The sequence below is a fragment of the Apiospora phragmitis genome (assembly GCF_038363925.1).
Source record: "Apiospora phragmitis strain CBS 135458 chromosome Unknown utg000001l:1.0-2902119.0:1.0-2906034.0, whole genome shotgun sequence".
Taxonomy (NCBI): Eukaryota; Fungi; Ascomycota; class Sordariomycetes; order Amphisphaeriales; family Apiosporaceae; genus Apiospora; species Apiospora phragmitis.
In genome coordinates, this window is record NW_027117399.1 from 2,836,391 (window position 1) to 2,863,506 (window position 27,116).

A 27,116-nucleotide genomic window follows, 5' to 3' on the forward strand; every position below is an offset into this window, starting at 1 on the left:
CCACACTTTAGCGATCACTGCAGTTCCTTCTTTGAAAGCTGTGGGTGGTGGTCTCGCCATTGCTATTCCGGACTAACAATTGAAATCCTGTACATTCCTTGAGACCACGCGGTGAAATCACACCTTCTTGATCTACTAGACACATCATTCTGTCTCGAGCTTGGGGTTTGTCTCAATAAGCAAGGTCTTTTGTCGTTATGCAGCAAGGGCAGCACACCGACGACCTTGCCGGTTTTGGGGCCTCCTGTACTTAATACAGACCCAAGGCTGGTCGCCTAAAGGCGGGAGTCTCAAAACTCCAGTAACCAGTAAGTAAGAAAAATGCTGCTTCTCCCTCCCCAGATAGGGGGGCAGTGGAATCATGCAGAGAGTTGTCGAAGGTAAACCAGCATCTCATTCGGAAAATCACCAGAAGACATGTACATGTCAAAAGATTGCAACAGTCAGAATGTAAAGAACTTTTAAGACTGCGCATGTTGAAGACTATGACCTGAGTCACATGCTGACTGGCTGGCTGGGGTTTCCTTTCCCATCGACACCCGCTCCTCCTCGGCGAGGAGCAAATGCACCACCTACTACGCGCGTGCTGGGGTATATATTTCCTTCTGATCAACGCCAAAACGGCCGTTTCCTTCATGAAATAAGCAAGATTCGCTAGCATCCAAAGCCGGGGTTTTGTGTTGTTTTTTTGGTCCTACATTGGCCGTATTGTTATTGTTGTAACTCCCCTAACGCCCTGCAAGCAAAAGAAGAAAAGCGATCCCCTGAGTGTGACTAACTAGACACAACTTCATACGGAAATACTGCGGCTACTCGAGATAGTCGAGAAAAGAAGTGCGAGCTATGGGGTGGCTGCTGCTGCGAGTTGCCCGGCGTGTGCCCCCCCAGGGACTAGAGACAAAGATGTACAGGGAACTGGAAGAAGGATAAAACGATGAAGCGTGACGTATATACAGTTGGCAACGGGGGAGGGCCCGGGTAGATATATTCGTACAAGGAAATGTGCCTCAAAGGCCGATGCTTTATAATTATTTTAGTTGTGAGGAATGCCGTATAAGGATTATCCTGGTTCGTATCTCGATTATTTCGCTACGCTACGGTACCTGGCGCAGCGGGATAAACTAAACAGCAAGTTAGTCTCAAGGATTTCCGGGATCGACATAAAAGGATAGGAGAAAGAACTTACACCATGCGCAAACCGCTATTATGATGTAGAGACACATCAGTAGCACGCCCTCGAGCCAATGACTCTCGCCGTCACCAATCAGGTAGTTGACGAGGAGCACAGACAGGAACAGGACGACGATCTGGAAAGTGTCGAAGGCGAGGGTCATCTCCTCGGCGCCCATGCCCCAGCCGATGATGATGAGGAGCGGGAGGAGGAAGAGCGAAACCTGCATCGAAGAGCCCACGGCTACGCCAATGGCCAGGTCCATCTTATCCTTGATAGCAACAGTAACAGCGGTGGCGTGCTCGGCAGCGTTGCCGACAATGGGAAGGAGAATGAGACCGACGAATTCCTCACTCAGGCCGCCCTCGGTCGTGACGGCCGAGATACCGTCGACCATGAACTCGGCGCAAAGGGCGATGATGACGGTGGAGATGGTGAGTTGGGCGATGGCCACCCAGAAGTGGAGCTGGGGATCCTCGTCGTCATCCTCTTCCTCATCGTCGCCGTCCCGGGAAGCGTTTTGGCGGGCCTGGCTCGCTTGGGGGCCAGCGGTGGTGGCCGCCATGACGGCAATGCTGGCCACAGTGCCGTGCACGCCTTCTTGGGCTACGTTATTGGACGAAGAAGCGTAGGTGGCCGTCTTCTCCGAGGTTTCATTGAAGACGTCGGCGTGCGTCTTGAGCTGGAAGTAGAGGTAGCAGCAGTAGACAAACAGCAGAATAACGCTGACACCCCGCGAGATGGCCGCCACGTGGCGGTCATCCACAGTATGGTTATCGACTTCATTCTCGTAGACGTTCTGCTTAAAGACGGTCGGGATGATGTTGCTGGCGACGGCGAGGGCGAGAAGACTGGCGGCGGTCTGGGCGACGACCTGGTTGAAGCTCTGTTTGGGCCGGTTGATGCCGCCAAAGAAGAAACACATGCCGAGGACGAGCAACAGGTTGGACAGGATGCTGCCGATCAGGGAGGTCTGCACAATGATGTACTCCTTGTGGATGAGGGCGATTACGGCGACGATCAGTTCGACGGCGTTACCAAATGTAGCATTGATGAGACCGCCTAGGGTCTCGCCCGTGCGCAGGGCGATCTCCTCGGTGGCGTTGGAGAGCATGTTGGCGAGCGGGATGATGGCGATGAAGTTGACAGCGAAGATGATCTTGCCGTCGAAGCCCGTGTAGTTCATGGCGATGCCGACGGGGGCGGCGACGAGCAGGATGTTGATCCAGGAGCCCAGGATGGTGCGCCGCAGCTGGTTGCTCACGGTGTAGGGCTCCTTGGGCTGGACGTGCTTGAAGAGCGCATGATCCTTCTTCTTCTTCTTTTTCGACTTGTCCTCCTCGTGGCCCACGCCATCGCCTTCAGCCACTCCGTTTGCCTTCCTGTTCCTTACGGAGCTTCCGTCGGTGGCGGCGTCGGGGTGTGGCGCAATGGGCGGCTGCGCGCCGTCCGAGGTCGCGATGGCCTCATTCTCCTTGCTAGTGCGCGAATCGGAGTGTCCGTGAGAAGAGGGCAGACGGTCGGGGACAGTCTGGCTGTGGGCCAGCAACATGGAGTTGCGGTTGCCATTGCCGGATTCGACGTCGAGTGTCCGGCTCCGCGAGCCGTGGTGGATGTGGCCGAAGGGGTTCCAGCCGTCTTTGCCCTCTTTCCGCGCCTGGGACTTGCTGCTGATGAGGTTGACTTGGCTCAAGTTAGCTAATGACCCTCCGGTTCCCCGCCTCTGCAGCGATTGTATCTCGTGATCGGCCATGGCTGTGCTCCCTCTCCAACACAAGAAGGCGCACAGTGTTAAGAAGTGAAGTGACGACAAAGAGGCTAAAAGAAAGGAGACAGAACTTTAAAAAAAAAAAAAAAACGAGAGGTGGTCTGTGTAGGTATACTATATATGACGAATATGATTTATGACGAATGCTGTAATGACCAGTGGGCCTCAAGTAATGGCAGCAGCAAGTCGACGCTCTCGCGGCTCTGCTTTATAGGCGAGGAACGCTGGACCTGTCGCTGGTAGCCGGTTGCAAGAAAGAGAGAGGTCGAGATGAAGGGAAAACAATAGCATCGAACGACAATGAAAATGGTTTGCGACCAAAGGAAAACATTGTAGTTCCAGGGGGGAATGACCAAGAGCTGCGGACAATAACAATGGGCTGACCATGCAATTCGCGCGATGGAACAGGAGCCGCCAAACTTGTGGTTCGCCAAGTACTGGGAATGGGGACCCGGTGACGACGGCAAGACGGTGCTTTTAGGAGGTGAATGCATGCTTGTTGCTTGGCTGCTGGTGCTCGGGTCTTCTGGCGCTGGCAGCATGGATGGGTGCTTTGTTTGGCCCGGCGTTCGACGATAGCAAATGAGCCGAAGGTGGGGATGGTGGAGCATTCATGGAAGCCGCAGCAGGAATAGAATAGCAGGAGCCAAGAGCCTGTAGGGAATAAGGGGGCAAGCAGGGGCGACAGGGGGGGCCGCAGCGGGCAAGATGGGCAGGGGTTACTGGGTTGCAGGCCTTGATTGCAGATTGCAGATTGCAGGCGCTAAACCTCGTAGGGGGGAGGGAAGAAAGTGGGAGGGAGTGCTTGGGTTTCTTCAATCTTCGGTGTTCGGGGAGCATTGTTTGTTCATCAATTCAGCGGCGGCAGCAAAGAAAAACACCTGTACTTACGACGCTCGTTCTTCAGGTTGTGTAGAGTGTTGCGAGACATGTTGGGCGGATGATCGAATGGGCCGCCAACGTAATGCTTGCAGAATATGGGTGATTGTTAAAGCTGATTATTTTCCTAGTCGTTGTTGCGTTTGTTGTTGCTGTCGCAGTTGTTATGTCTCGGTCGTTGACGGCGAACAAAGAAGGGCCACCCGAAATTCCTAGCAACCAACAGATTGAAAGATGCAATCGTTCCTCGTGTCGAATAATTATTAATATGTATGTAGCTGGTCGAGATGTTCGTTTGTCGGATGTTGGAAGAGATCTGTCTGTCCCAGGTAATGAATCACGGGATGTGTTGAGGTAGATATCCAGAGAGATGCGCCGTCGATGGGAGATTTGGAGATGATGCAAGCCTGGGGGACCTTGCTCTGGGCGGGCGCACGTTGACCGGAAACGGTCGGGCGTACAAGAAGCTGGTGGAGGATGGAGATCGGAAGGGGGAGAAGCGAAAACCAGTTGCCAACAACAGACTGGGAATGGGCTTGCCTATGTATGTTTGTGCCTGACTGATACGAAGGATGGGAGAGATGTAAAACAAATACCATGGGAAAAGTGACTGGGGGGGGGGGGATGGGATGTCTTGGCGAGTAGGAGGGTCTGACCAGGTAGTGTGAGATGATCCAAAGCCTACCTATTGCTGCAGGCCAGTTAGGTGCAGTCAGTAAGGAGATCTAGGGACTTTTAGAGGGGACTGGGGTCTGTGGCTACCAAACTGGGCCCTTGGACCTCTTGCTCATTTCCCTCCTGCACTTGCACACTTCCAACAAATGGTAAAGATGTCGGTCTGCCTGACTCAAGACGCAGCATGAAACCCCCAACCTAACCTAGGCTTTGCGCGTGCGTCTTCATATCGAATAAACAATTGAATAAACTATAGATTGAGCATCACGTACTCCGTACTGTATGCTGGCAACATGCATCACTCCCGAGATGTAGGGACATTCACTCCCACTTCACCTACTTGACTTACTTACCGACATGTTACTGACAGACAATCGATAGCCAATAATTGCACTAGTGGGGTGACGATGGCCCCATGCTGCGGCCATCACTGGATGGGCGGCCTCCCGAGCGTCGTGACTGTTTAATGGTGATGCGTCGGTCGTCGGTCGTCGGTCCCATACCTACCACGGAAATGATGACGATCGCTTGCTCAACTGTCAAACACTTGTCGCTAGGCTAATCGACGAGGTCGGTTTCGCCAGGGACGGAGCCGACGGACAGCAGACGGTCCAGTGCATCTCAAACCATGCCATTGGTCTGCTTCGGCATCTACCAGCTTTGCTGCGTAATGACGTAGCATGTAAACCTTTCCCGTGTCACTTATTCACTTGGGAGTGAAGTGGCGGTCGTGACCGTTTCTGCTTATTATTTTTAGGAGTTCGCTTTTCTTTTCACTTCCAAGCCTAAAAGCCTGGGTAGAGGGTGCTGAGCTTTCGCCAATAGCCAAGACCCCTCGATCGCGTTCGGGGGATCAACATGACAGTCGCACGCCAAGTTGCATCAAGCCTTTGCTTCCAAGAGTCCAAGATAAAAAACACTGGATCTCGACAATAACAAATCTTTGAACGGCGTCCCTTCTTCCCCTTTTTTGAATTGAAGATACACAAATGGCGACCTGCTCACTCACTCAATTTGCTTTACATACATAAATGCTCTCAACCTCGTCATTTTAGCTGTAGCATTTCTACATAGTATTACCCTCCCCTGCTTCTTACTCCCGGGCTCTGACCTAATTGAAATGAGCTTGCCCCCTTAGCTACGCGCCGTTGACGTCGCATTTTTACCACTTAAACAAAAACAAGAACAAGGGGGCCCCCTAGTCCCGTTTCTCCTCCTGCCTCCACCTACCGTGCCACTTGCGCTGCCATAGGCAGGGGTGCTTCGTTCTCATCTCAGCAACCTAAGCTTATTAGGCGCGAACTACTACGGAGTTAAGTATCCTCAAACGACATGCTAAGATCAGGCTGAGTGAGTGCTGAGCCCTTCTAGGTTCTTTCTCCTCTCGTCCAAAATGCCTTGAGTATATGATGGATGTTTGAATTGTGAATGAGATAAGCGCCATGCAACTGTAATCAACCTCTACCGTGCATGTGCGTGGAAATACTACCAACTTCCACGGATGCTCACGATAACTCGCCTACCTTCTAATCAATCATGCCTGACCGAAGTAGGCGCACACACCCAATCCAGGTAAGGCCTGATAAGCCAGGTCATGCAATGGGAAGTCAAGCATGCAGTTCCGTCCTACCAAATGACGCCTGCCATCTCCGTTAACCATGGAGAAAAGCAAGGCACAAAGGGATGCACATCTACCGGGCGAATCAAAAATATCCCCCGGCTCCTACATGGCTGGCGTCGGACGTGGCACTGCATGTTGTCGCATGCGTTGCACCAATCACATCCCCGTCGCAATCGTAACTTGCATTTCCCGTCTTTTTCTTGAATACACAAGAGGTGAGCAACCAGAGCTATATAAATATCACAGACATGTACGTAACTGTGCACCTGATCTACACGCAAGGGGACGGACTACACAGCGAGAGAGCCCTGCCAAGTATGCCATGTGTGGAAATCGGGAATCAGGTCCCCGCTCCGGGAATGCTTCCATGCTTCTCCTATCTTTGGCACCCCGTGTCAGGCTTGACCGCTTTCCTACTATCCCGGGAGATGGACAACTTTCCAAGGTCAAGAATGCGTACTCGTAAAAGTTCTCGTGTTGCATGCAGCATGTTACCTAACCTATACTAGTGTACATACCGCAAAACAACTTTGTGCTTCGTACCACTGACTCATCATCGTACACGTATATTGCCATGCCATCGTGCGTGGCGATGAAAGCCCAGGCCCGACAGATGCAATGTTTTGGTACTATATGTACCTGTATGAACTGTATATGTACTAGGTATTTCATAACTGATGATGATGATGATGATGCTGTACACTGCCACGTCGAAGCAACGACGCCCCCGCCACACTGTTGGGCATTCCCACCCGGAGACTGGGCGGCCCCCCACCACCACCAAGACCAAGCCCACCAAACTCCCGATCCCCCAGGACGCCGGGAGGCAGCCCCAGCGAGGGGATGGCCGCGTCGGAAACCACCGATTCGCCCCCACCCCCACCCCCACCTGACACTGACGACACCGAAGCCGCCGCCCCGAACCCGGGCGTGCTGACCGCCGCCCCCTTCTCGAGCGTCTCCCGGTAAAACGCCTCGAGCGCCTCCTCGTCGGCGCAGAAGCTCATCAGCGCCTCCCGCAGTATCTCCGGGTCCCCGTGCGACGCAATCATGCCGGGCCGCCCCGCCATCGAGCCCAGCCTGGGCGATGATACGGGTGGTGGGTCTCGGACCGACTGCTGCTGCTGTTGGTGTTGGGAGGACGAGGAGGAAAACAGCACTGGCCTGAACAAGGGCGACGAGATGGGTGTTGGCTCTGCTAAACTGTGCCCGCCATGGGCGCTGGTAGCCAGCAGACGCGAGATGCGGTCATTAGGCGCGACCGGCTCGGCCGTGGTGCGCGGCGGCCCCTGCTGGAACGCGGCGGCCCGGTTGCTGTACAGCCGGTTCGCCAGCAGCAAGAAGTCCCCGTCGTCGCGTATCTCCACAATCACCATGCCCGACCGGTGGATGTACTGCGAATACTTGAAGTCCGGCTGGCCCCACGAATACGAGACGTCGACGTTGCTGGGGAAGTTGGAGGCAGCCTCCATGTCGAGCACAAAGTCGAACTTCCGCAGGAGCGCCTTCTGGTAGTAGTGCTGCCCCGGCTGGCTCTGGGGCGTAAATGAATTAGGATCGTAGTACGTCACCGGCCGTTTGGTCGGCGGGGAAGTGAGAGCTCGATGTGGTACGGCTTCCGGAAGGGATTGACGTCGGTGATGGCACAGGCTTCGGCGATGGGCACTTCGACCAGGCGGAGACCGTGCTGCGCGGCAATGGCGGCCCAACTCTTGACGGCGTCCTCGATGAGCTTGGCCGTCACGTTCATCCAGTCGATGCGAATGTGGTAGCAGTTGTCCGGGTTGTGCAGGCGATCATAATGCAAATTAATTCGCTCGGGCCGGTACGACTTGCGGCGGGGATCGACGTCGTATTTCATCATCTTGCTGAGAACCACCTTGGCCCTCTTGCCGCCGCCGGGTACGGATGCGGTCGGCGTGGTAGCGCCCGAGATGGGCGACGTCTCCTCGTGCAGGGACGATGGGCGGGACGCTCCGCTCAGACCGGTACGGGGTGAGTCTCTCGGGGTCTGCTCGGTGAGGGGCGTCGACGGGACGGACGGGATATTAGTATTAGTCTTCCGCATATTGAGCCAGCCGGCGGGATGGGGCTTGGCGAGTTCGGTGGCGATCTGGTAAAAGTACTGTCCGTCGCGGAACGGATGCCGCCGCTCCACGTGCACGAAGATGCCGCGGCTGCGCTCCTTTTGGGGATCCCGGGAGCTGCCGTCCTTGGGCCGCTCGTCGTCGTAGACCATCAGCGCGTTCCCCAGCTCCACTGCCTCGTCCCGGCTCTCGAGGTCCTCGAAGTTGTCCAGGAGCCAAGTCGTCATGTCGGAGCCGATGAAACAGTTGTAATGCAGCCGAAGATGCCACCGCCGGTTCTGCATGCGCACCCCGCCGTTTTCGACGGGCTGCTGGATGGCTTCGGCCAAGGTGGAGATGTTGAAGTTGGACTTGGAGAAGCGCTCGCGGTTGGAGACGAGCTGGCTCCGCCGGGACGTCGACTCGACACTCTCGAAGAGCGGCAGGGTCTCCATCTCGGCGGCAATTACCACGGACGAGTCTTCCGTCTTGTAGACAATGTCCAGCGGATTGGGATCCCTCGACTTCTTCTGCCCAGCGCTTTGAAACTGCCGCTCCGACGGGGGCATGTAGCGGTTCTTCTGCCACGTCTGGGCCAGGCGCTTGATTCCTTCGAGGCGGATCTCCTCGTCGTTGTCCATGTGGTGCGACTTGGACGTGGAATAGGGGCGCGAACTCATGGGGATCAGGACGAACCGAGCGCGCCAAAACCGGAGGTTTTCCGTCATCTCGTCCGTGTGCCCGGCCAGGTAAGAATCGATGTTGTTCCAGTTCTTCTCGGGCCTTGGAGTGAGGATGTCGATCTCGCAGTTTTCGTATTTCGGCTCGATGTAGGTGCGGATGGCCGGCTTGTACGCCTTGTAGGGCTGGTCCGCGGGTAGAGACGGCTCAGTCGGCTTCCTCACGAAGATGTTCACCTCTACTTCCGTGCCATTGACACAAGAGAGCTGATGGATCGTGTTTCCAACGCCCATGAACAGGCTGGTCCCGTCCTCGACCATGTGGTCGCGGGAAAAGACGTCGGCGATTTTCATGAGCTTCTGGCCAAACGCCTTGGCCACATTCGGCCCCACCACCACCTGGAACCCATGGGCGAAGCGGGCGCTGATGAGCTCTCGCAAGAAATCCTCCCGCAGCTTCGGCTCTTCTGTGAGGTCGTCTTCCAAGTTCTGTGCGATATTGTACGGCTGCCGCTGGAATTCCGTGTCGAGTTGCGCCTTCGTGGGGAAGTATTCGGTGGTCAAGGGCACGGAAGCAGGGGCCGACAGGGATTTCCACTGCATGACTCTCATCTCGCTCGGCCTGGGGAAGACGTGCTGCCACCTGCTGAACAGAATGGTATCATTGACCTTGTTGATATCGGGGTTGGAGGGATTCAGTACCACGAGCCAAGGTGCCATGGCGGTAGTGGGGGATAGCGTGATCGGGAGTTCTGGCATGGCCCCGGCCAACAGTTTGTTGATGCTCATCTTCTGGTGGTCATCTTGCCGAAGCGCCTTGGAGAACATGACATCGCGATCATCATCAAGTCGCGACGACCGACCTCCTGGCGCTGCCATGATAGACCCAGATGCGAGATGGGAACCAGATCGGAGTTGGCTGCCCGAATCCGTGCCGGTGCCCGACTTTATCAGGATAGGCCGACTCGGCGCGTTCTGGGTTAGTTCCTGGAGGTGATCAGCCAAAGATGCATTCGACGAGGACCGCTCAATAAGACGCGACACGCTGTCTTTGGGTGCGATCCGAGGCGAGCTTATCTGGATCGATGGTCTGCCGGGCGTCGTCGGCGTTATTACCCTGGCCGGGGTGGGTGTTTTGGGGCCCGGCTGCTGAGCACTGACGTGCTCGGTGCGTACTTCGGCCAGGGTCGTCTTGGGCGCGGCAATGCCGAAGCCTTTGTGCCCTAGACTGATCTGTCTCATGAATTTAGGGGTCTTGGCGGGCTGCAATTTGGAGTTTGATGATGCAGTCGCCGTCGACTCAGGCCGCCGTTCGGAGATAGTACTCTGGGTAGCAGATGATCCCGGGCGAGCTGTTGTTGTGGAGCTAAAACTGGAGGGGAACCCAGGTAACGAGGCATCGTTCTTCTTGTCGCCAACAGAAGTCCCGAACAAGCTTGTTGTATCTTCCACCAGCTGTCTCCGGGTGGGCTCTTCGAGGTGGAGGTCGTGCGTGGGCTTCGGTAACTGTGGAAATCCCCGCGTCGGAGGGAGTCGGGCGCGAGACTCGTCGAAGGCCTGCAGTTCTTTCCATAACGACTTCTCACCCGACTTGGTCAGCCGCTCGGGCACAAATCTTTGCAGCCCGTACACGTGATCGGTCAGACCGTCCGTGGGCTTTCGATGGTGTGACGATGTCGAGGTTGGGTGCAACGTGCTCGACGAGTGTCCAACGCCGCTGGTGAACCTAGACGGGTCGGGGTACTTGGGATCGTTATGGAGCGGAGGCGTCTCGATCTCGTTGGTCTCCAGCACGCTTCTCATCTGCAAATCATAGAGCCGGCACCGGATGGTAAACTCCTCCTCTTCCATGTCCTTGGCTGCATGCTCTGGGGCGAACAGCGTGATTCCATGGTACGACAGAGCATCTTCGGACTTGCCCGTCCAATAGGAGACATGCAGCCACTGGGGTAGCGCAAAGGCCCACTCGTCGTTGCGAAGCCTCGAGAGCGGCGCCAACCTACCAGTCTCTTCTACCAGCCGAGACGGCGACATGGACTCGTGCACGGTGCTGCTGTAGCTGCCAACCAGAGGCGTAGGCTGTTTCGGGGTACTGTCGCGGCTTCTCGTACTTCTCGCCCCCGCAGCTGGTTGGCGCCCAGATAGTGAGGGTTCCGGTAGCGAAATAGCGGGACGGAATGAAGGGGGATCTTGGGAATGCAGATCAGGTCGATACCGATGCCGTTGCCCACCATGGCCTCGGTTGTGCGTCGCAGGTTCTCGTACTCTACTTCGAACACGCCGGAGCCGGGGCTGATGACGGCAATGGAGATGCCCGTGCGCAGCAGGTCGCGGTCGATGTAGTCGGTGGCATACTGGGACGAGGCCATGGTGATGGCCTCGAGGAAGTTGCCGTACATGGCGAGGGACGAATGTGCCTTGATTCGGGATGCTGCGCCGGCTTTGGAGTCCTCCGAGTCGACGGGGGTGTCGGCCCTCGCCTCGAGGTGGAAGAGGCTGATGTCCTTGCGAAATATGTTGAACTCTCGCTTCAGCTGATGCAGTATCGTTGTCCATTCGCCGCTAGCCATCTCGCTGACAACAACACGATAGAAGTCCTTGTAAGGCCGGCGGTCCCCGAACGTCTGGTAGCCGGTGTAGAAATCATCCTCCAGCGTGTCATTGGCGAGGTTGGTGTTGATGCCCGTGTCGTACTCGACTCGGGCGAAGAGGACGATGGTGACGAGGTGTTTTACCTGCAGCATGGCCCACTTCTTGAAGAGGGCGGGCAGGAAGCCATTGACGACCTTGTAGAACATGATCTCGCCGGACCCGTCCGAGTCGAAATCCCACATCTCGCGGGCCATCTGGATGAAGAGCACGTACCTAGCGGACTCGCTTCGGAAGATGGGCCGGGTATGGCGGCCAAAGAAGGCGGACGGGGCCTTGTGGCCGTCGACGTAGACGGTGGCGACGGTGGCCTTGATGGTGCCCATAAAGAAGACGATCTGGCCCTTGTAGACGGTCCGGTCGGCCAGGTCGGAGACGGCCAGCCTCCACATGTCGGCCCTCGAGAGGTACATATCCTTGAAGGTCAACTCGACGTGGGAGGCCTCGCGGGCGGGCGCCAGCTCGTCGACGGGCGCCAGCGTGACCTGGGTGCCCTTCCTCATGCCGAAGGCATCGCCGACGTGCTTGGCGACCAGGATCTCCATGGTGGGGTTCCTCGCACGCGCCTCCTTGGACATGTCCTTGACAACAAAGACGTAGCGCTTGTGGGCATTGGGGTCCTTGGATGGATCGTCAGAGGTGCCACCGCCGCCGGTATTGGTGCGATGGAGCAGGGAGGCCTTGGTCGAGCCATAGTTGGAGCTGGCGGTTCGGTCTTGTTCGCCCTTGGCAGGTACTATGGACATCAGACTGCCCGGCTTGATTTCGCCGCCCAGCAGCTCCAGGTTGAGGAGGACCTCGTCGCGGGTGGGAATGAGCGACTCGTTGATGGAGACGGTGCATGTTCGCGGGGCGATGCGCTTGGGGCCATTGCGGACGGTCGAGTTGCTCGAGACGGTGTCGGGGGAGCGCGGGGCGCCGAAAGAGACCTTGTCGAAGCTGGTTCTGCTCAGCTGGCGCAGATGCGACAAAGGCCCGCGCCGTGACGAGGTCGGCGAGGTGGTGCTGTTGTTGCAGGTGTTGCTGTGCGACATTGGAATATTCTTGACTAACCCAAGTCGATGGCGGATGGACTCTTCATGGTGATGCAACGGCCGCTCGTATTCTTCGTGGGGCTCGCACTCGAGGCTCGTCGTCAGGGCTTGGAATGTCTTGGAAACATAGATGCAATCATCCCCGAGGAAACTATGGAAAAGCGCCTTGAGCTGGGATGGGAGGTAGGTAGGCGTCGCGAAAGCTCAATTGTCCAGTTGGAGGTGAGTCGAGGGTCAACCTCTTATCAGCGATAAGACGTCCTAATCGGCGGGCAGAAGGTCCACTGCCGGCCATTTTTAGGTGCATTTACTCCGCATTGCTCAGCGTTCTAGCGACCTCGGCATCTTACTTGGCTGCTAAGATTCGTGCCAACGATTGGAAGGCTCACAACTCGCAACACTTATACAAATAAAAGAAGGCATTGCATGAGAAGGAAATACAATTCATCATCTAATTGATTTACATAGAGATACATATTAACTTAGTGCGACAAGTCGACAGGACATCCTTGGTCAACAGAGTCCTTCTTTGTCTTCTCCACCACCGTCTTCCGGGTCAACTCCATCAGCCTGTCGGCGAGCGCATCGTCCTGCGCCAGGCTGTTCCCGGTCTCAGGCACCGCCGGCGGGCAGATGTACTGGCCGCCCTTCTCCGTCTTGGTGGCTGCGAACATGCTCGAGACGCAGCCCTCGAACTGGGACTTCTTGAAGGGTTCCATGATCGTCGACACGCCATAGCCAAGAATGGGGAAGGGCTCGTGGATGTGCTCCTTGCTCTGCCGGGTCGACACGAGGCCGGGTGCACCGAATTCATGAGCACTTTCGGGTGGCCGGCCTCAGTCACCTTGCGGGTGAAGTAGCGGGCGTACAGGATGGCCGCCAGCTTGGACCGCCCATACTGCGGGTTCGGCCCGAGGTCCTGGTTCAGCTCCTCGAGGGACTCGAATTTGGTGTCGCTGGGCGCTCCTTGGTGGGCGTTGCTAGCCAGGTTGACGATGCGCACCGTGTCGCCCTTCTCGGCGGTCGACTTCAAGAGGGGAAGCAGGTGCGAGGTGAGTACGACGTGGCCCATGTGGTTCACGGCCATGTGCCTATCCACGCCGTAATCAGTGAGTTCATAAGTCATGATGCCCCGGCCGGCATTGTTAATAAGTATGTCGATCCGGTCGGTATCTTTCTTGATCTCCTCGGCCACTTCCTTAACGTGTTTCCAGTCAGCCAGATCGCACGTGTACCACTTCGTCTTGCTGACAGCTTCCTCGCCCAAGTCCTTGGCGATGGCTCCCTTGGCGCCCTTGATGACCTCGGGGTCAACTGACAAAACGTAGACCTTGGAGATGTTGTGGTCGAGCAGTGTGTGGATGGAACCATATCCAATGCCTTCGCTGCCACCTGTGACGACGGCGACCTTGCCAGTCAGGTCCGGGACATCAGATAGCTGGAACTGATGTGTGGAGAGGTCCTGCGCCATACCGCCGAAGTTCTCGCCAATTGTGTTCTCCGACAGAGTCAGTCTCGAGGTAGGTGATGGCTGCAGAGGTCAAGATAGTCTTACCTTGATGACGTCCATTGCGGGCAGATGCCGATGCAGATGCTGTAGAATAACTAGAAGTACTGTTGGACGGGTAAGTGCCTGAGGGCTTCCTTTGGCCAGGCGTTGATACTGGGAAATTGGATAGTCTTGCACAGGTACAGCGTAGACTGGGCGAGATATAACAGAACGCATGTTTGCTTGGCCTACAAGGTTGAGCCCACGTTGGATAGAAGAAGTCATTGCGTCACAAGAATGCAATGCAATACTACGGAACGGAGTACATCTTGGTCACGTATGGCTGAGATCGTGGGACCTTATACCAAGCACAAATGCCTGATTGGAGCATGGGGCGGTCACCAATATTTGACGATGAAGTCTACGACGCTGGTGATGACGGCTTGACTCTGGGAGGGCTTGGCTAGTGGCGCATGGAGCTTGACTGGAGGAGCCACCCTCCTGAGCAAACCAAACCCACCCTCGCTTGTGGAGGGAGGCCGATCAATTGATACGGGAGTATTATATTCTAAATATGGTTGATTTTCTTCCGTCTCTTTATATTCGGTGCGCGCAATTGGTGGATCTCCAGATCTCGTTACTATTTCGGGCGCATGTCAAGGAAGTTCAGATGGGTCAATGGGAGCCCCTCCTCATTGAGATTGACTGCGGCCCACTGGCCACCCCGCTGTAGCCAATTAACAGTGGGAGGTCGTGAAGCAATTCGCTTCCTGCACTAGTTAACCTACAGAGAGCTTCAAGTGCTTGACATGGACATCTCAGAGGCTGCATCTTGCTTGCTTGATCTCGATTATTCGCGTTCCACACATGCGCGAGGTGGACATGTCATCTCATATCCTGCAACATGCCGCTTACAAAGAAAGAAACGGCATGCGGCATTGAACCTGTCGTGTCGTGTCGTGTCGTGTCGTGTGTCGTGTCGTGTCGTGTCGTGTGTCGTGTCGTGTCGTGTCGAGTCGTGTCGTGTCAGAGTAAGCACATAGTTCGTTGTCGCGGCCAAGTCTCGCATACTCGCTGAGGTGCAAACCAGCCGACATTGGCATACTGCAGATATATCTGGCTGTCTGCATTAGCTGAGAAGAACCTTAGGTACGTCGCGCTTTGGAGAGGTAGGTGTATCCCATAGTAAATAAGTCATGTAAATAGCAACAAGAGCAGCTCCTATCACCAGACCACCTGAATTGTTGACTTGACTCGCTTCGGTTGCATTTCTCTCCCGTAGCCCATGATTGCTGATTGTTAGTTCGTCCAGTGTTACCATACAAACCTGTGCTTGCTGGCAAACACACCCATCTTTGTTCTTGTAAAAGCCGCGTCTCTCGTGTGTTTGGTGCTTCTCTGCAATATCTTCATCCCATTGATTCCGATCTCCCCCTGACGGTTGGGTCAGTACAAGCATTTCAATGGCTGGTCTCAGACTCACTCCCAAGCAGAAGCTCATCGGAACCATTGTGATTACGTTCTCCTTCTTTGTTGCCGAAATCGTTGGTATGTTCCTCTTTGTCATGATCCCAAATGCTCCAAGTCGCTGACTGATCGGACGTATGTATCCTGCAGTGGCCTTTATGACTGGCTCGTTGGCGTTACTTGCCGATGCCTTCCACTATGTAAGCCCATCGGAGACGGGAGAGACGTTGGCGAGGCTCATCTCCATCTAACTTTTGTTTCTTGGTCGCAGTTGAATGATCTCATCGGCTTCGTTGTCGCACTCGTTGCTGTCATCGTAAGTGCCAACCCCTTTAGCTCACTCAAACATCGACACGCAACTGATTACCCCCTCTAGATCTCCCAAGATGCAGATTCGCCGCAGGACTTGTCCTTTGGGTGGGCGCGCGCCTCTCTGCTGGGTGCATTCTTCAACGGTGTCTTCCTCCTGGCCCTGGGCGTTTCCATTTTCCTGCAGTCCATCGAGCGGTTCATCTCCCTGAAGAGTAAGGCATACCCCCAATCCATGCTCTGGTATAGTGTGTGTGTATGTATGTTCTCACTAACTGCTATCTACAGAGATCGAGAATCCGAAGCTGGTGCTGATCATGGGCTGTGTTGGCCTCACCCTGAACATACTGAGCGCGACACTTCTACATGAGCACCATGGCCACCATCATCACAGTGATTCGGGTCATCATCATGCTCATCACAGCGACGGTATAGCTCCCGATGGGCTCGGATCTCCTACTACAGATAGCTCCGGAACCCTGACGGTAGGCATACACTCTCCTGTACTCGATTATTAAGTCAACAGCTGCGAGACTAATAATGATCCCCTTTGACAGCCCCTCAGCACCCACGCCGACCACCGTCATACCGCCGCCAAGTTGCAATCCTCATCCTCCTCGGGAGGCCGAGACCTCGGCATGCTCGGCGCCCTCACCCACGTCCTCAGCGACGCCCTGAACAACGTCGGCGTCATCATCGCGGCCCTCGTCGTCTGGGTCACACGCTACGACGCCCGCTTCTACGCCGACCCCGGCGTGAGCATGGGCATCGCCGTCATGATCCTTCTGTCGTCGCTGCCCCTCGTCAAGAACAGTGGCCGGATCCTGCTCCAGAGCGCTCCGCGCGGCGCCACTTGGACGATGTGAAGCATGATCTTGAAAAGGCATCTCTCTCTTTCTCTCTTTCTCTTTTCTCTCTCTCTCTCTCTCTCTCTCTCTCTCTCTCTCTGTCTGTCTGATTCTCAAATTTGGGCTGCCAAGCTAACCTACTTACACCTCGACAGATTCCTGGCATCAACTCGGTGCACGAGCTACACATCTGGCGCCTAGATCAGACAAAAGCGGTGGCCTCGGCCCATGTGGTTGTTGGAGAGAACGACACTGTTGCCGACTTCATGGAGCGTGCCCGGACGGTCAATGAGTGCCTACACGCGTACGGCATTCACTCCACGACCTTGCAGCCGGAAGTCTCGGCCGCGACACCCCCTACATCGACCACCAGTACCCTCGTGTCACCCTCTCCAGCCCCGACGATCAAAACAGGGCATGTAGACGAAACGGCTTGTCAGATGGTGGTCTGTGGCGAGTTTTGCAAAGCTCTCAAGTGCTGTGCAGGCTCGACGCCTCTGTAAATGGTCAAACGGACAGATTACTCGAATTCCATTGAGTAGCGTGTGATTGATGCAACCCGAGCCAGTCCGCTGGCTCGATCTTGCTCTCTATACCAATACATAATAATCAAGTCGAGTTTGCCAAATGAGCAATGCTACATATATTACACACAATATTCTTCCTGTCTCCTAGAGGTTGGGAACCTCTCGGAGTATTCCCTCTTGATGTTTGTATGTAGTCAATTGCCTTCCCTGGGAATGATGGTGAGGGTAGCACTCCACATACCACCTGACGTTTCCGGGTGTTTGGTTCTGATTAAAACAGGACGCGAATCCTGCACGCAAACCATTCCAGTACGCCGATATCGGGCTGGTAATGTAATCACCAGGTTCTCATGGTGACTTTGTACAATTTCAATCTCAGCATTAGAAAGAATTAACCTTCACGCATAAATGACGCCAAGTTACCTGGAATGTGCATTCCATGTCAGGTCAAGTCAATCAAGTTCAATTCAACATAAAATCAATCAATCCCTTCTAACTTGGTTCTATACATGTTGACTCCTCAAAAACAAAACCCTGCCAAACGCCATGCTGTGCGAAAACCAAAACTGCTTCCGAGCAACCTTGCTTCGACCGACGAAGAAAACCAGCAGCTGGCTGTGAAAAGTAAAAACCAAATATTTCTTTGGGGGTATCTCAATGCATATAAATGATTGGCCTCTCCATGCGAGGACTTGGTGGTGGTGGTACAACAAGGTGCCAGTGTGCACCTGCTTTGCTTTGATTGGTGGAACGGGACGAGAATTCGTCAACTGGCGGCAGGTCACAGCACGTTTAGCTCCTTATGCATCTCCAAGTTCGACTGTGTCAAGCCAACCCCGTATGGCCGTCCGCAGAACGCTCTCCTTGGCCCTCTGCGGCGCGTACCGGACGCGAGACGACGGCGAATGGCCCTCCTTCTCCCGCTGGTCGACCACGTCCTGGACGATGCCCTCCAAAGTCCCCAGCACGACCGCCTTACACTCGGCGCGGGGTACTTCCACTTGGACGTCCGTCGTGGGCGCGGCCGCGGTAGCAGCAGCAGCAGCCGTCGGCTCGGCATGGCTTTGCTCAGAGAGCTCGCTGTCTCGCCGGTCTCGATGTTTGCTGGCAGACCGTGAGGACGTGGCCGAGCTCTCCTTGGAAGAATGATCACTTGGCAGAGCAACCACCCTTTCGATGGCCTCGATCAGGGTCTCGTCAAGCGTGACGAGGACTTCCTCCTCGATCTTCTCGTTCAGCGGCTGCTCGTAGGGAGATAGCGCCGGCGTCATCAGCGACGAGCTGAAGGGGTAGCAGGTGCTGCTGGAAAGATGCGTCGTCCCGCTACCCCGGTCCGCAGGCAGAGAATTTAGGCCGGAACAGGCGCTTGTAGGACAGGCGCTTGATGGTGAAATTGGTCGTATCCGCGATGATGGCACTGCTGACATCCACCCAATGCTCAGCAGGCCACTCGGACGGCAGCTGCTGGAGATGGATGGGGGGCGTGGGTTCCGCCATGAGAGACTCGCGGACTTTATTCAGCAAGTCAGCCTGCGGCGCAATGGCCTGCAGAGCAAAGTCCCGGTGGTACTGCTGCAGCCAGCCGGCCACATTCAGGGGCGCATCGCCGTCAATGGCAATACGGGACAACTGCCCAAAGCTGTCCATGGCACTGCCGAGTCCGGGTGTCGAAAGGTAGCCGCTGCTGGAGGGAGAGCTGACGGCCGAGTCGAGCGTGGCCAGGTAGTCGGGAAACTGGATATCGACGTCGATGACGCCGTCGTCGGAATTGATGGTGGTCTTGACAGGAGACTCGAACGCCCCCATGGGATCCGGGATCCGCCTGACGGAGGAATCGGAACGGTCCACCTTGTTCTTAGGTGTTTCTGGCTGATCCGTCGAGGACTTGGACGAGTTCGTTTCCAGCTCAGGCTGGCTTTGGCTGGGAGACTCGACCCTCGGCGCCTCTTCCGCCATCTCGGCCAACCCCTCTTTCCTCGGAGTAGGCATGCGGGGAGAGGTGAGCGGACTCGGTCTACCGCTGGGCAAGTCCAGGGTCGTCTGGGTGATGGAAGCCGTGGAGCCCTTTCGTCTCGCGTTCCACAGCGTACTAATGACGCTGCCCCAATTCGAGCCTCTCCTGCTCGATTCGGCGGTGCCTTCGCTTATACTGTCTCCCCGCCGGAGAGTTCGCTTCAGGTCATCGGCCGCTGTGCTCCCACTGCTGCCGGGGCGGTTGCTGCGGCGCGTGTCGGCGCGGTGCAGCGACGAGAAGTGGGGGACCGCAGCATCCGGCGTGATGGTGTTGGTGGTGGCAGCGCTGCTCTTGCGAGTGTTCAGATCGTTGCCCGGCATGGGGAGCGTCGTGTGTTTGAAGGTGGCATCCGACATGCGTCTTCCATGCTGCGTGTCCAGACTCAAATGCGCTAATTGTGCGGGTATTCCCGTGGCAGATCGTGTAGTGGCCTGAGACTGGATGCTAAAGCTGCGGCCGTGCGAAGGCCCTCTGGGCGCACCATGTGGTTTGCGGTTAAGCTTCCGGCGCAAAACTTCTTCTTTGAGTATTGGTACAACGACGGGAGGCGAATGGGAGAAGGAAGCAGATGTGGTTGGCCGGAACGCTCGCACCGATGGCAGCTGCTGGTTTGTAGGCAGAAACGCCGAGAGCAAGAAGATGAGCCGACGGGCGACCATCTTGTCGTTGGAGACGATGATTGTCCGGCAAGGTAGCGAGGTGTCTTCCTCCCGCGACCTTTCTGCTGCTGGTAGTAGCGCCGGCGATACCAGACGGGACTGAGAGCCTGAAGCCAGTCGTTATGTGTCGCCAGGAATCCAGTCAGCAGGGTGAAGAAGAAGAAGCCTTGTTCTTTGCCCCCCGCCCATTTGGCCACCCATCTGGCTTCGTCACGCCAGGGACCCCAACGACCCTGGCCAGTAATGACTCGGGTAGCACGCAGACCCGTCACGATCCTAATCCGAGCCGCGTCCACTTCACGACCCAATACCGTTTCCTGCATTAAGCAGTTCGCGGGCAGCGTCACCAGCTTGGCGTTGGTCTTGGGCGGCTTCATCTGAGAGGCCGTGGAGCCCCGCCTGTGGGTATTCACCGACGAGGTTCGAGCGACTTGCGCCGGGAGATTCGGATGAAAGGGTTCGGGGACGAATAGTCTACCGCCTTGAGCATGGGGAAAATTATCGTGGCCACGACGGACTGCAGGTGCGTGAGGGCCCTCATGATGATGTCCCAGTGCTGAGTGATGGCGTCCATGTCATCTTCGCCGTCGTTGCTGTAGGCCGTGTCGAAAGATTCGGCGCCTGAGGCCGGAACCCGTCATGGACCAGCCGGAGCGGCGGGTCGAGTTGAAAGAAGACGGGAACGAGTCGTTCTCCGAATAGGAGCCTGGGCCTTTGAATACGGACTTGGTGGGAGCCGATCCTATGGCCGGGGTGCTCGGTGGCAAGTGCAGCACCAAGGCTACCGCGTACATGGGCGTCCTCTTCTGCTTGGGCTGCGGCTTCTTCTTCTTGGGGCCAGACTCGTCGGGTGATATGGGGAAGGGGAAGCCGCCGTCCTCGGAGTGGCGGCTGAGGGGAGTAGGCCCCGAGGCCGGGGTTTCCATGTCGTCGTTGGGAAGATTGACGGGGAAAAGGCGGGTAATCAAGACCTTCCTGCGTTCCAACGGCCGCAGGGACGGGCTGGGCGCCTCAAAAGCAGCCGACGCAGACTCGGACGTGGAGGACTGGGCCAGTTTGCTGGACCGCATGCTGGCGCGGCCCATGGATCCCCTCCCATCGCCCGCGTAGGAACTCGAGATGTCCGACTTGGACTCGGTGGGGACGATGTGGACTTTGGTGGAAGTGCCCTTGTAGGACATGACTTCGGAGTTGGCGAAGATGCAGCTCGTGAAGTTGGCAATCTCCTCGCGGTACTCCCGAGACGCCCGCTGGATCTCTGACTCGACATAGGTGTAATGCCGGGACTGGACCGACGGCCTTCGATCAAAGGCTCCCTGGCGGGGCTGGGGACTCTCGGGCGGGATCACGGTGGGCCGGGAATAGCTGATGCTGGTTTTCCGGGGCGAAGTAGGGTTCCGGCGGTCCTGCACCGAACCCTGAGGATATCCCTGGCCGGTGGGCGGCCTGTCGCCCACCGTTGGGCCCGGGTGGCTATCGTAGATGAGGGCCGGGTTCACAGCGCCCAGACTGTCCTGCATGACGACGACGCGGACATCGCGGACGTCCAGGTCGATCTCTCCGTCATAATCGAAACTGCTCGGGGAGCTCAGCGGCAGGGCGGAGGCGGCTGGCAGGGGAAAAACCTGATCTTGGCGGTAGTGAAGGGCCTGTGTGTCCGGAAACAGCAGACTGCGGGTGTGGATTTCCTCTTGGACCGACTCGGGTGATGGCGATGGAGGCACTTGAGATGCCGGTGAAGGGTTGGTGGTACTTGTAGAGGACGTCAAGTTGAACAGTTTGCCCAACATGATGAGGTAGCAGGTGTTGAGCGCCACTCGCCTCGCTGTGACAATGCGGGTGTTGGTTGGGCGAGGGTGAGAAGGAATGTAAGTAGGGCAAGTAGAGCAAGTAGCAGCTCGCTCCTTGGTGAGTCCAGTTCAGTAAGGTCAAAGTTGGGTCAGACAGGGGTGACGATGCGCCGGCAGGTTTAGCGCTCCTCTACCATGGCAGTAGGGAAACCCATAGTTGAACCCATCTCGGATATTTTGTTGCAGATGGCCTGGTATCCAGAGGGTGCGGAGGTGAGAGCGGGTTTGGACGAGCCAAGGGCTGCTCTGCTCTGCTGGGGCGGTGCCTGGCGCTGGCGTCTCGGTCGTTTGCACGGCTGTGGCGGGCAAAGCGAAATGGGATTTGACGTAAGCGGTGGCCGAAAGGAAGGCTAAGGATCCGAGTTTCTTGCGCTGCAAAGGTACAGTATGCCTTGCAAGGAGCTGCCAGTCCCAGTGGGTTGGAGAAAGTGACGGGAAAGGACCGAAGATGAGAATTGCTAGGACTGCCGTTGAAGAAAGATGCAGCAAGCAATACCCGCAAAAGAAGGGTTGGTGATCCACCGGGGGAATATTCTGTTTGACTAGTCGGGGGCGGGAGGGGGAGTTGAAATACAGTATGTAGGTACTTTTTTTCTTAGTGTCGGAGAGGGTCGCGACAGCCGTTGCGATTTGCGATGGGGTATTTGCTGTGCGTATGTGTGTGTGTGTGTGTGTGACTTGCAGCGCGATGCGACGCGAGGTGATGACGACAGAATGCAAGTGGGTGACTTGCTGAGATGCAGGTATGTATGTAGAGAGAAGATGACAGAGCGACCCGAGAGGACGGATGAGATGAGCAGATCAATCAATTAATCCAACCCAACCAGGCAATCGCTGAATCCGGGCGACTGTCGTCTGTCTGACTACCGCCTGACGTCTGTCGGCCTGGCAGTTGCTGGGTTAATTACGGGCTGTCCAGACTTCCTGGGACCCTGCTCTTTTCGAGATGTGATGGTCAGATGGGCGAGTCGGTCGTCAGACGCAGATCAACAAAATAGACAGATGCGGGCGGGTATTAAAAGAGGAATATGTGGGATGTGGCTCCAGGATGATTTTAAGTAATCAAATCATCAATCACGGATCGACCGCAAGCAAGGTGGGATCCGATGTCGAGGGGAGTGGTGGAGAGATAGATGGTGAGGAGGAAGAAGGAAGGTGGGGTGGGGGGGGGGGGGGCTGTTTTCGGTGGACAATCAGTCTGCCTCTTTAGTTATTAGTGCCAGTAGGTAAATAGCAGCAGCAGCAAGTGCAAATGTCAGTGCCAGCGCCAGTGCCTGTGTGTGCCTGTACTTAATTGACCAAGACAAGACAAGACGAGACCAAAGACTAGACGGCAGCAGCCTTGACGATTCACGTCTGGTCTGATCTGGCACTGGACGCGTCTGATTTATATGTCAAGTTGCGCATGCCGCGTGTGTCTGCTCATACGATTTCCTACCGTCCTGCCGAATCGATTGACCGATCTGCACCTCCGGCTTCCAGACCTGATGCCCTTCCAGTCGCTTTCTTCTCTTTTTTCCCTCGCGCATACCCCTCCATGCAACGGTGTTTCGTCCTTTTTTTGTCGCTCGATAGCACTGCCTCCAAGCCCCCTAGTGCCTCCATGGTGCACATGCGTAGAGGGGAAATTGGCCAGAGGGAAACTTGCGGTGAGCAGGCAGAGAGAGAGAGGGTATGATGGCCTTATGGGGTTCCTTGGAACTTCGATGGGCTCGATGGGCCAGCGCTTAACAGCTTACAGTCTGCTGCGATGCACACACAAGCAAAAGACGCATGTGCTCTCCGGCACTAGGCCCAGTTGGCGAGTCCAGGTAACCTCGTCCTTACACCAACCGTTTGAACCCCCCGCCCACGCCTAAGACATGACATGGATGCCATCCCCAGATCCTGGCGCACGCCGCACGCCTCACGCTCACGCCGCATGCGCGCGATCCAGCCTTTCCCTTCTGGACCTCGTCCAGAAAGCCTCGAAGATGAGCAGGTAAGCAGTAGCAGTAGCCAAGGGACGGGTCTCAATCCAGAACGTCTCGCCTTCTTGCCAGCAGCCAAGCCAAGCCACGATAAGCTGTCCAGATTCTAGCTGGAGCTATCACTGAGACATTATGATTATTGCCATTCCCACCAGTGTGATAGGTGATCAAGATGACTCTAGCGAAGCGCCTAGGCTAGGTCGGGTCCATTGGGCTCCAACTCGCCATGTGGAAAAGTTCCGGCCCAACTCGGGCTTGACCAAATCCATCCACTCCTGCTTTTTTGGCACGAAAGTCCCCCAACAAGCGTCCCTTGGGCAGAACTGGGGGGGTACCGAATTGCTTGCCTACGTCCAGTTCATCACTAATTTGAAGCTTATAAGTAGCGCTGGCTTGCCCTGATGGCCGAGCCAGTGTGTCCTATTCCAAACAAGTCAGGGACAGCCCGTGTAGTGTTGGACGCTTTCTCTAGGCCCCTAGGGCAGAATCCCACGGATCCATCTAGCGTCCGGTTTGGTCGCGTGCCTGGGGATGCCACATCAAGACTGGCACTGCCAAAGTTGTACTTGGTGTGGTCGTGGGTCAAGACCATATGTTGAGATATATCAATTAGGAAGCGACGAACAGTAAGATTTGTCTGTCAGTTAACATATCCCACAAGCGAATGTCCCACATAAGCGAATGTCCCACTTTCACAAATTTCCTCATAGCTTTAACCTTTTTTTATATTCTTTTACGTCCGAAAATGCTATAACTTTAAAAAGAGAGTAATATAATTCTAACGTTTTAAACACTTTAAGAAGATTTAATTTTAAGCGTATAAAAAGCTTTATTAATTTATTACATCTTATTAAAAACTTTATAATATAAACGAAATAGTTAACTTATACGATACGAAATATTTACGAATTTTTAAAAGTTTTTAAATTTTAAAGAAGATACGATTATTTAATATATTATTAATTTAAATACGCGATCGTTTTTCTCTTAATTAAGTAATATAAAAGATATAGCGAATCGATTATTTAATTTATACGACGCGGGACGCGTCGGCGTTAATTAAGCTTTTAATTTTATATGATAATAACTAGACCTCCGGACGCGTTTTAACCGAAGAATTAATTATTAAAAAGTTTTTTATAAAAATCTCGACGCGTATCGCGCGTAATTTACTTTTATATAAAATATAATTTATAAGTATAAGATTTTAAAAAGAGGATATTTATAATTTTAATAAGACCGGCTTTTTTATAAATTAAATCTCGTTCGAAATAGTTATAACTACTTTTAATTAATACGGAAAGCTTAGGGTAATATAATAAAGGAACCGGGAATAGGTTATAATTATTTAAGGCGTCGAATTACACGGTTACGCTATCCTTCTATATATTATCTTTACCGGGAAAACGTACTTCTTTTTTTAATACGAAAACAGCTTATTGCCGAAGGATTAAGTGATCGTAGTTATTAAAAATAGCTAAATTATAAATAAAAGAGGCGAGGACTAGATTCGATATTTTAATTAATATATTAGGTTTTATACGAAGGGTTATTATTGCCTCTTAATCTTAAATAGTTACGAAAGCCACTATTCGATAACTTTCGAGCTCTATTATAAAAAGAACTCGATTATTATACTCTATATACTTTCTTATTTATTATATAAGTTTTAGTTTTTTAATATCGGCTATTTTTATATATTAAAAAAAGCGTACGGGAAAGAAATTAAATATTTTATGCGGGCGTATATTATTTATATTTTAAAGGAGGACTTCTTATTAGCGTTTTTAAAAGTGTTCTAAGCGATTTTTATCGTTTTAAATATATAAGGAGGCTTTTAAAAAATAGGACTCGTTTTATATAATCCGGAATATATTATTTTATTATTAGATATAAAGCTACGTATTTTAATACTTTTAAGGACGTTTTTCGGCTTATTTATTTTTTAAGAATTAAAAACTTTAAATAACTCGATTAAGGCTTAATTTTAAACCGAATATGTTCGAAACCGTATTATATAGTATTAAAATAACTTTTTAATATTTATTTTAATTAGTTTTAATTAGATTATAAAGATTATAATATATATTATATACCGAGTTACTTTTTTAAAAGGTGAGAACGCGATATTTCGAAAAGTAAATAAAATGTTTAGCCGGCGCCGCCGTATAAAAAAGAAACGGCTATAAAATAGAGGATTATTTCGTATGTAAGTTAAGAAAACTTATAGTTTTAAAGGGATATTAATAAATAGTTATAAAACGAATCGCGTTAAAAGAGTGATCGTATGAGAACGTTTAAGACACGCTTATAGCGCTATAGAATCTACGGAAAGCACGGGTATAATACGCGTACTTATTAAAATAATATAAAAGTATTTAGAAATAAAAATTCCGATTATTTTTAATATATTAAATGTGTTATGGTGAAATTAACTTATATTTTATTAGAAGGGGTGTAAAAAAATAGGACATTCGCTTGTGTGGGACATTCGCTTGTGGGATACGTTATAGTTCTAATCAGCTCATGAACTTTCGCTTTCGGGCAGCACGGCCTATTGGCGAATTATTCAGTTATGAAAAGGCGGCCCCCTGCACTGAGCTGTTTAACTTTTTGAGAACTCGAAAAGTTCGAAGCATTCAAGTTCAATCCCCAGCAAAAGCAGTACGTGGATTTCTTTTCTTTCTCTGTATAAAGGAATGTATGCACTACTCTCATGCTCGTTTCTGCCACCAGGAGACCCTACGGACAGCCGAGATAGCCACTGTGCAATTTACATGGGTATGTACATATGATGCAGTGCTCTTGATCCCGCCATCAGCAACATCGATGCTGTATGTAAGTGACATGAGGTAGTGGTAGGATAACTGTCACCCGGAGCCAGTCTCTGCCGCTCGGGCTGCCCTATGCATAGTGTCTGTCTTGAAGCCTCAAGCTAGAGCGCAATCCCACCTTATCTAGTAAACTGAGCAGAACGCGTGCCTCGACTCGCGGCTCGCCAATCGGCTCGGCTGCTATTTGATTGAATCAATTGGTTTGTGATTGGGCCTTTCTACGTCGGACTTTATCCGCGCCAAGCCGGCACCTATGCTCTGACAAGTCTTAGCCTCGTCTCTTGTCGGAAATGTGAATGCATCACGCAATGGTCGAGCTTCTAGCCTCTCGCCTTGAGTCGGCATTAGCAAGCTCGATATACACGTGATGATTGTTCATCAGCCTGGAACTGGACTCCATGCATGTCTTGTATGCGCAAGTGACCCGTCGATATGGACGGGCCGCTCCTTTTAGCCAGGACCCTGGAACTTCCTGCCATCACGCTTTGGGTCTGTTTCCCCAGCTCTCATGATCTATCCGAGGATGATGGAAGGTCAAATCAGTTCGGGGCGACCGGTGTGAGAAAAATGAAAGGACTGGCTGATTCAGCAGTCCAGCTCAGCTCA

At 53.8% G+C, this 27,116-nt stretch overlaps 4 protein-coding genes across 4 annotated transcripts; 1 reads left to right on the forward strand and 3 right to left on the reverse strand.

The window, feature by feature from the left end:
- Nucleotides 1-1,089: 1,089 nt before the first annotated feature.
- PG994_000856 (Vacuolar calcium ion transporter) lies at nt 1,090-2,924 on the reverse strand (the record flags this gene model as incomplete). The annotated part of the gene is made up of 2 exons (XM_066852265.1): nt 1,090-1,121; nt 1,187-2,924. The coding sequence occupies 2 exons, from the start codon at nt 2,922-2,924 to the stop codon at nt 1,090-1,092; spliced, it is 1,770 nt and encodes a 589-aa protein (XP_066722897.1).
- Nucleotides 2,925-6,782: 3,858 nt separating this feature from the next.
- On the reverse strand, nt 6,783-14,113 carry PG994_000857 (uncharacterized protein; the record flags this gene model as incomplete). The annotated part of the gene is made up of 6 exons (XM_066852266.1): nt 6,783-7,647; nt 7,728-10,939; nt 10,972-12,714; nt 13,044-13,319; nt 13,349-14,041; nt 14,099-14,113. 6 exons carry the CDS (start codon nt 14,111-14,113, stop codon nt 6,783-6,785), a joined length of 6,804 nt encoding a protein of 2,267 aa, XP_066722898.1.
- Nucleotides 14,114-15,495: 1,382 nt separating this feature from the next.
- PG994_000858 (cation diffusion facilitator family metal ion transporter) lies at nt 15,496-17,159 on the forward strand (the record flags this gene model as incomplete). Its single annotated transcript, XM_066852267.1, has 7 exons — nt 15,496-15,580; nt 15,650-15,699; nt 15,771-15,815; nt 15,876-16,023; nt 16,097-16,293; nt 16,366-16,611; nt 16,812-17,159. 7 exons carry the CDS (start codon nt 15,496-15,498, stop codon nt 17,157-17,159), a joined length of 1,119 nt encoding a protein of 372 aa, XP_066722899.1.
- Nucleotides 17,160-17,983: 824 nt separating this feature from the next.
- On the reverse strand, nt 17,984-21,646 carry PG994_000859 (uncharacterized protein; the record flags this gene model as incomplete). Its single annotated transcript, XM_066852268.1, has 5 exons — nt 17,984-18,485; nt 18,544-19,914; nt 19,947-20,255; nt 20,324-20,449; nt 20,502-21,646. 5 exons carry the CDS (start codon nt 21,644-21,646, stop codon nt 17,984-17,986), a joined length of 3,453 nt encoding a protein of 1,150 aa, XP_066722900.1.
- Between the last annotated feature and the right edge of the window lie 5,470 nt (nt 21,647-27,116).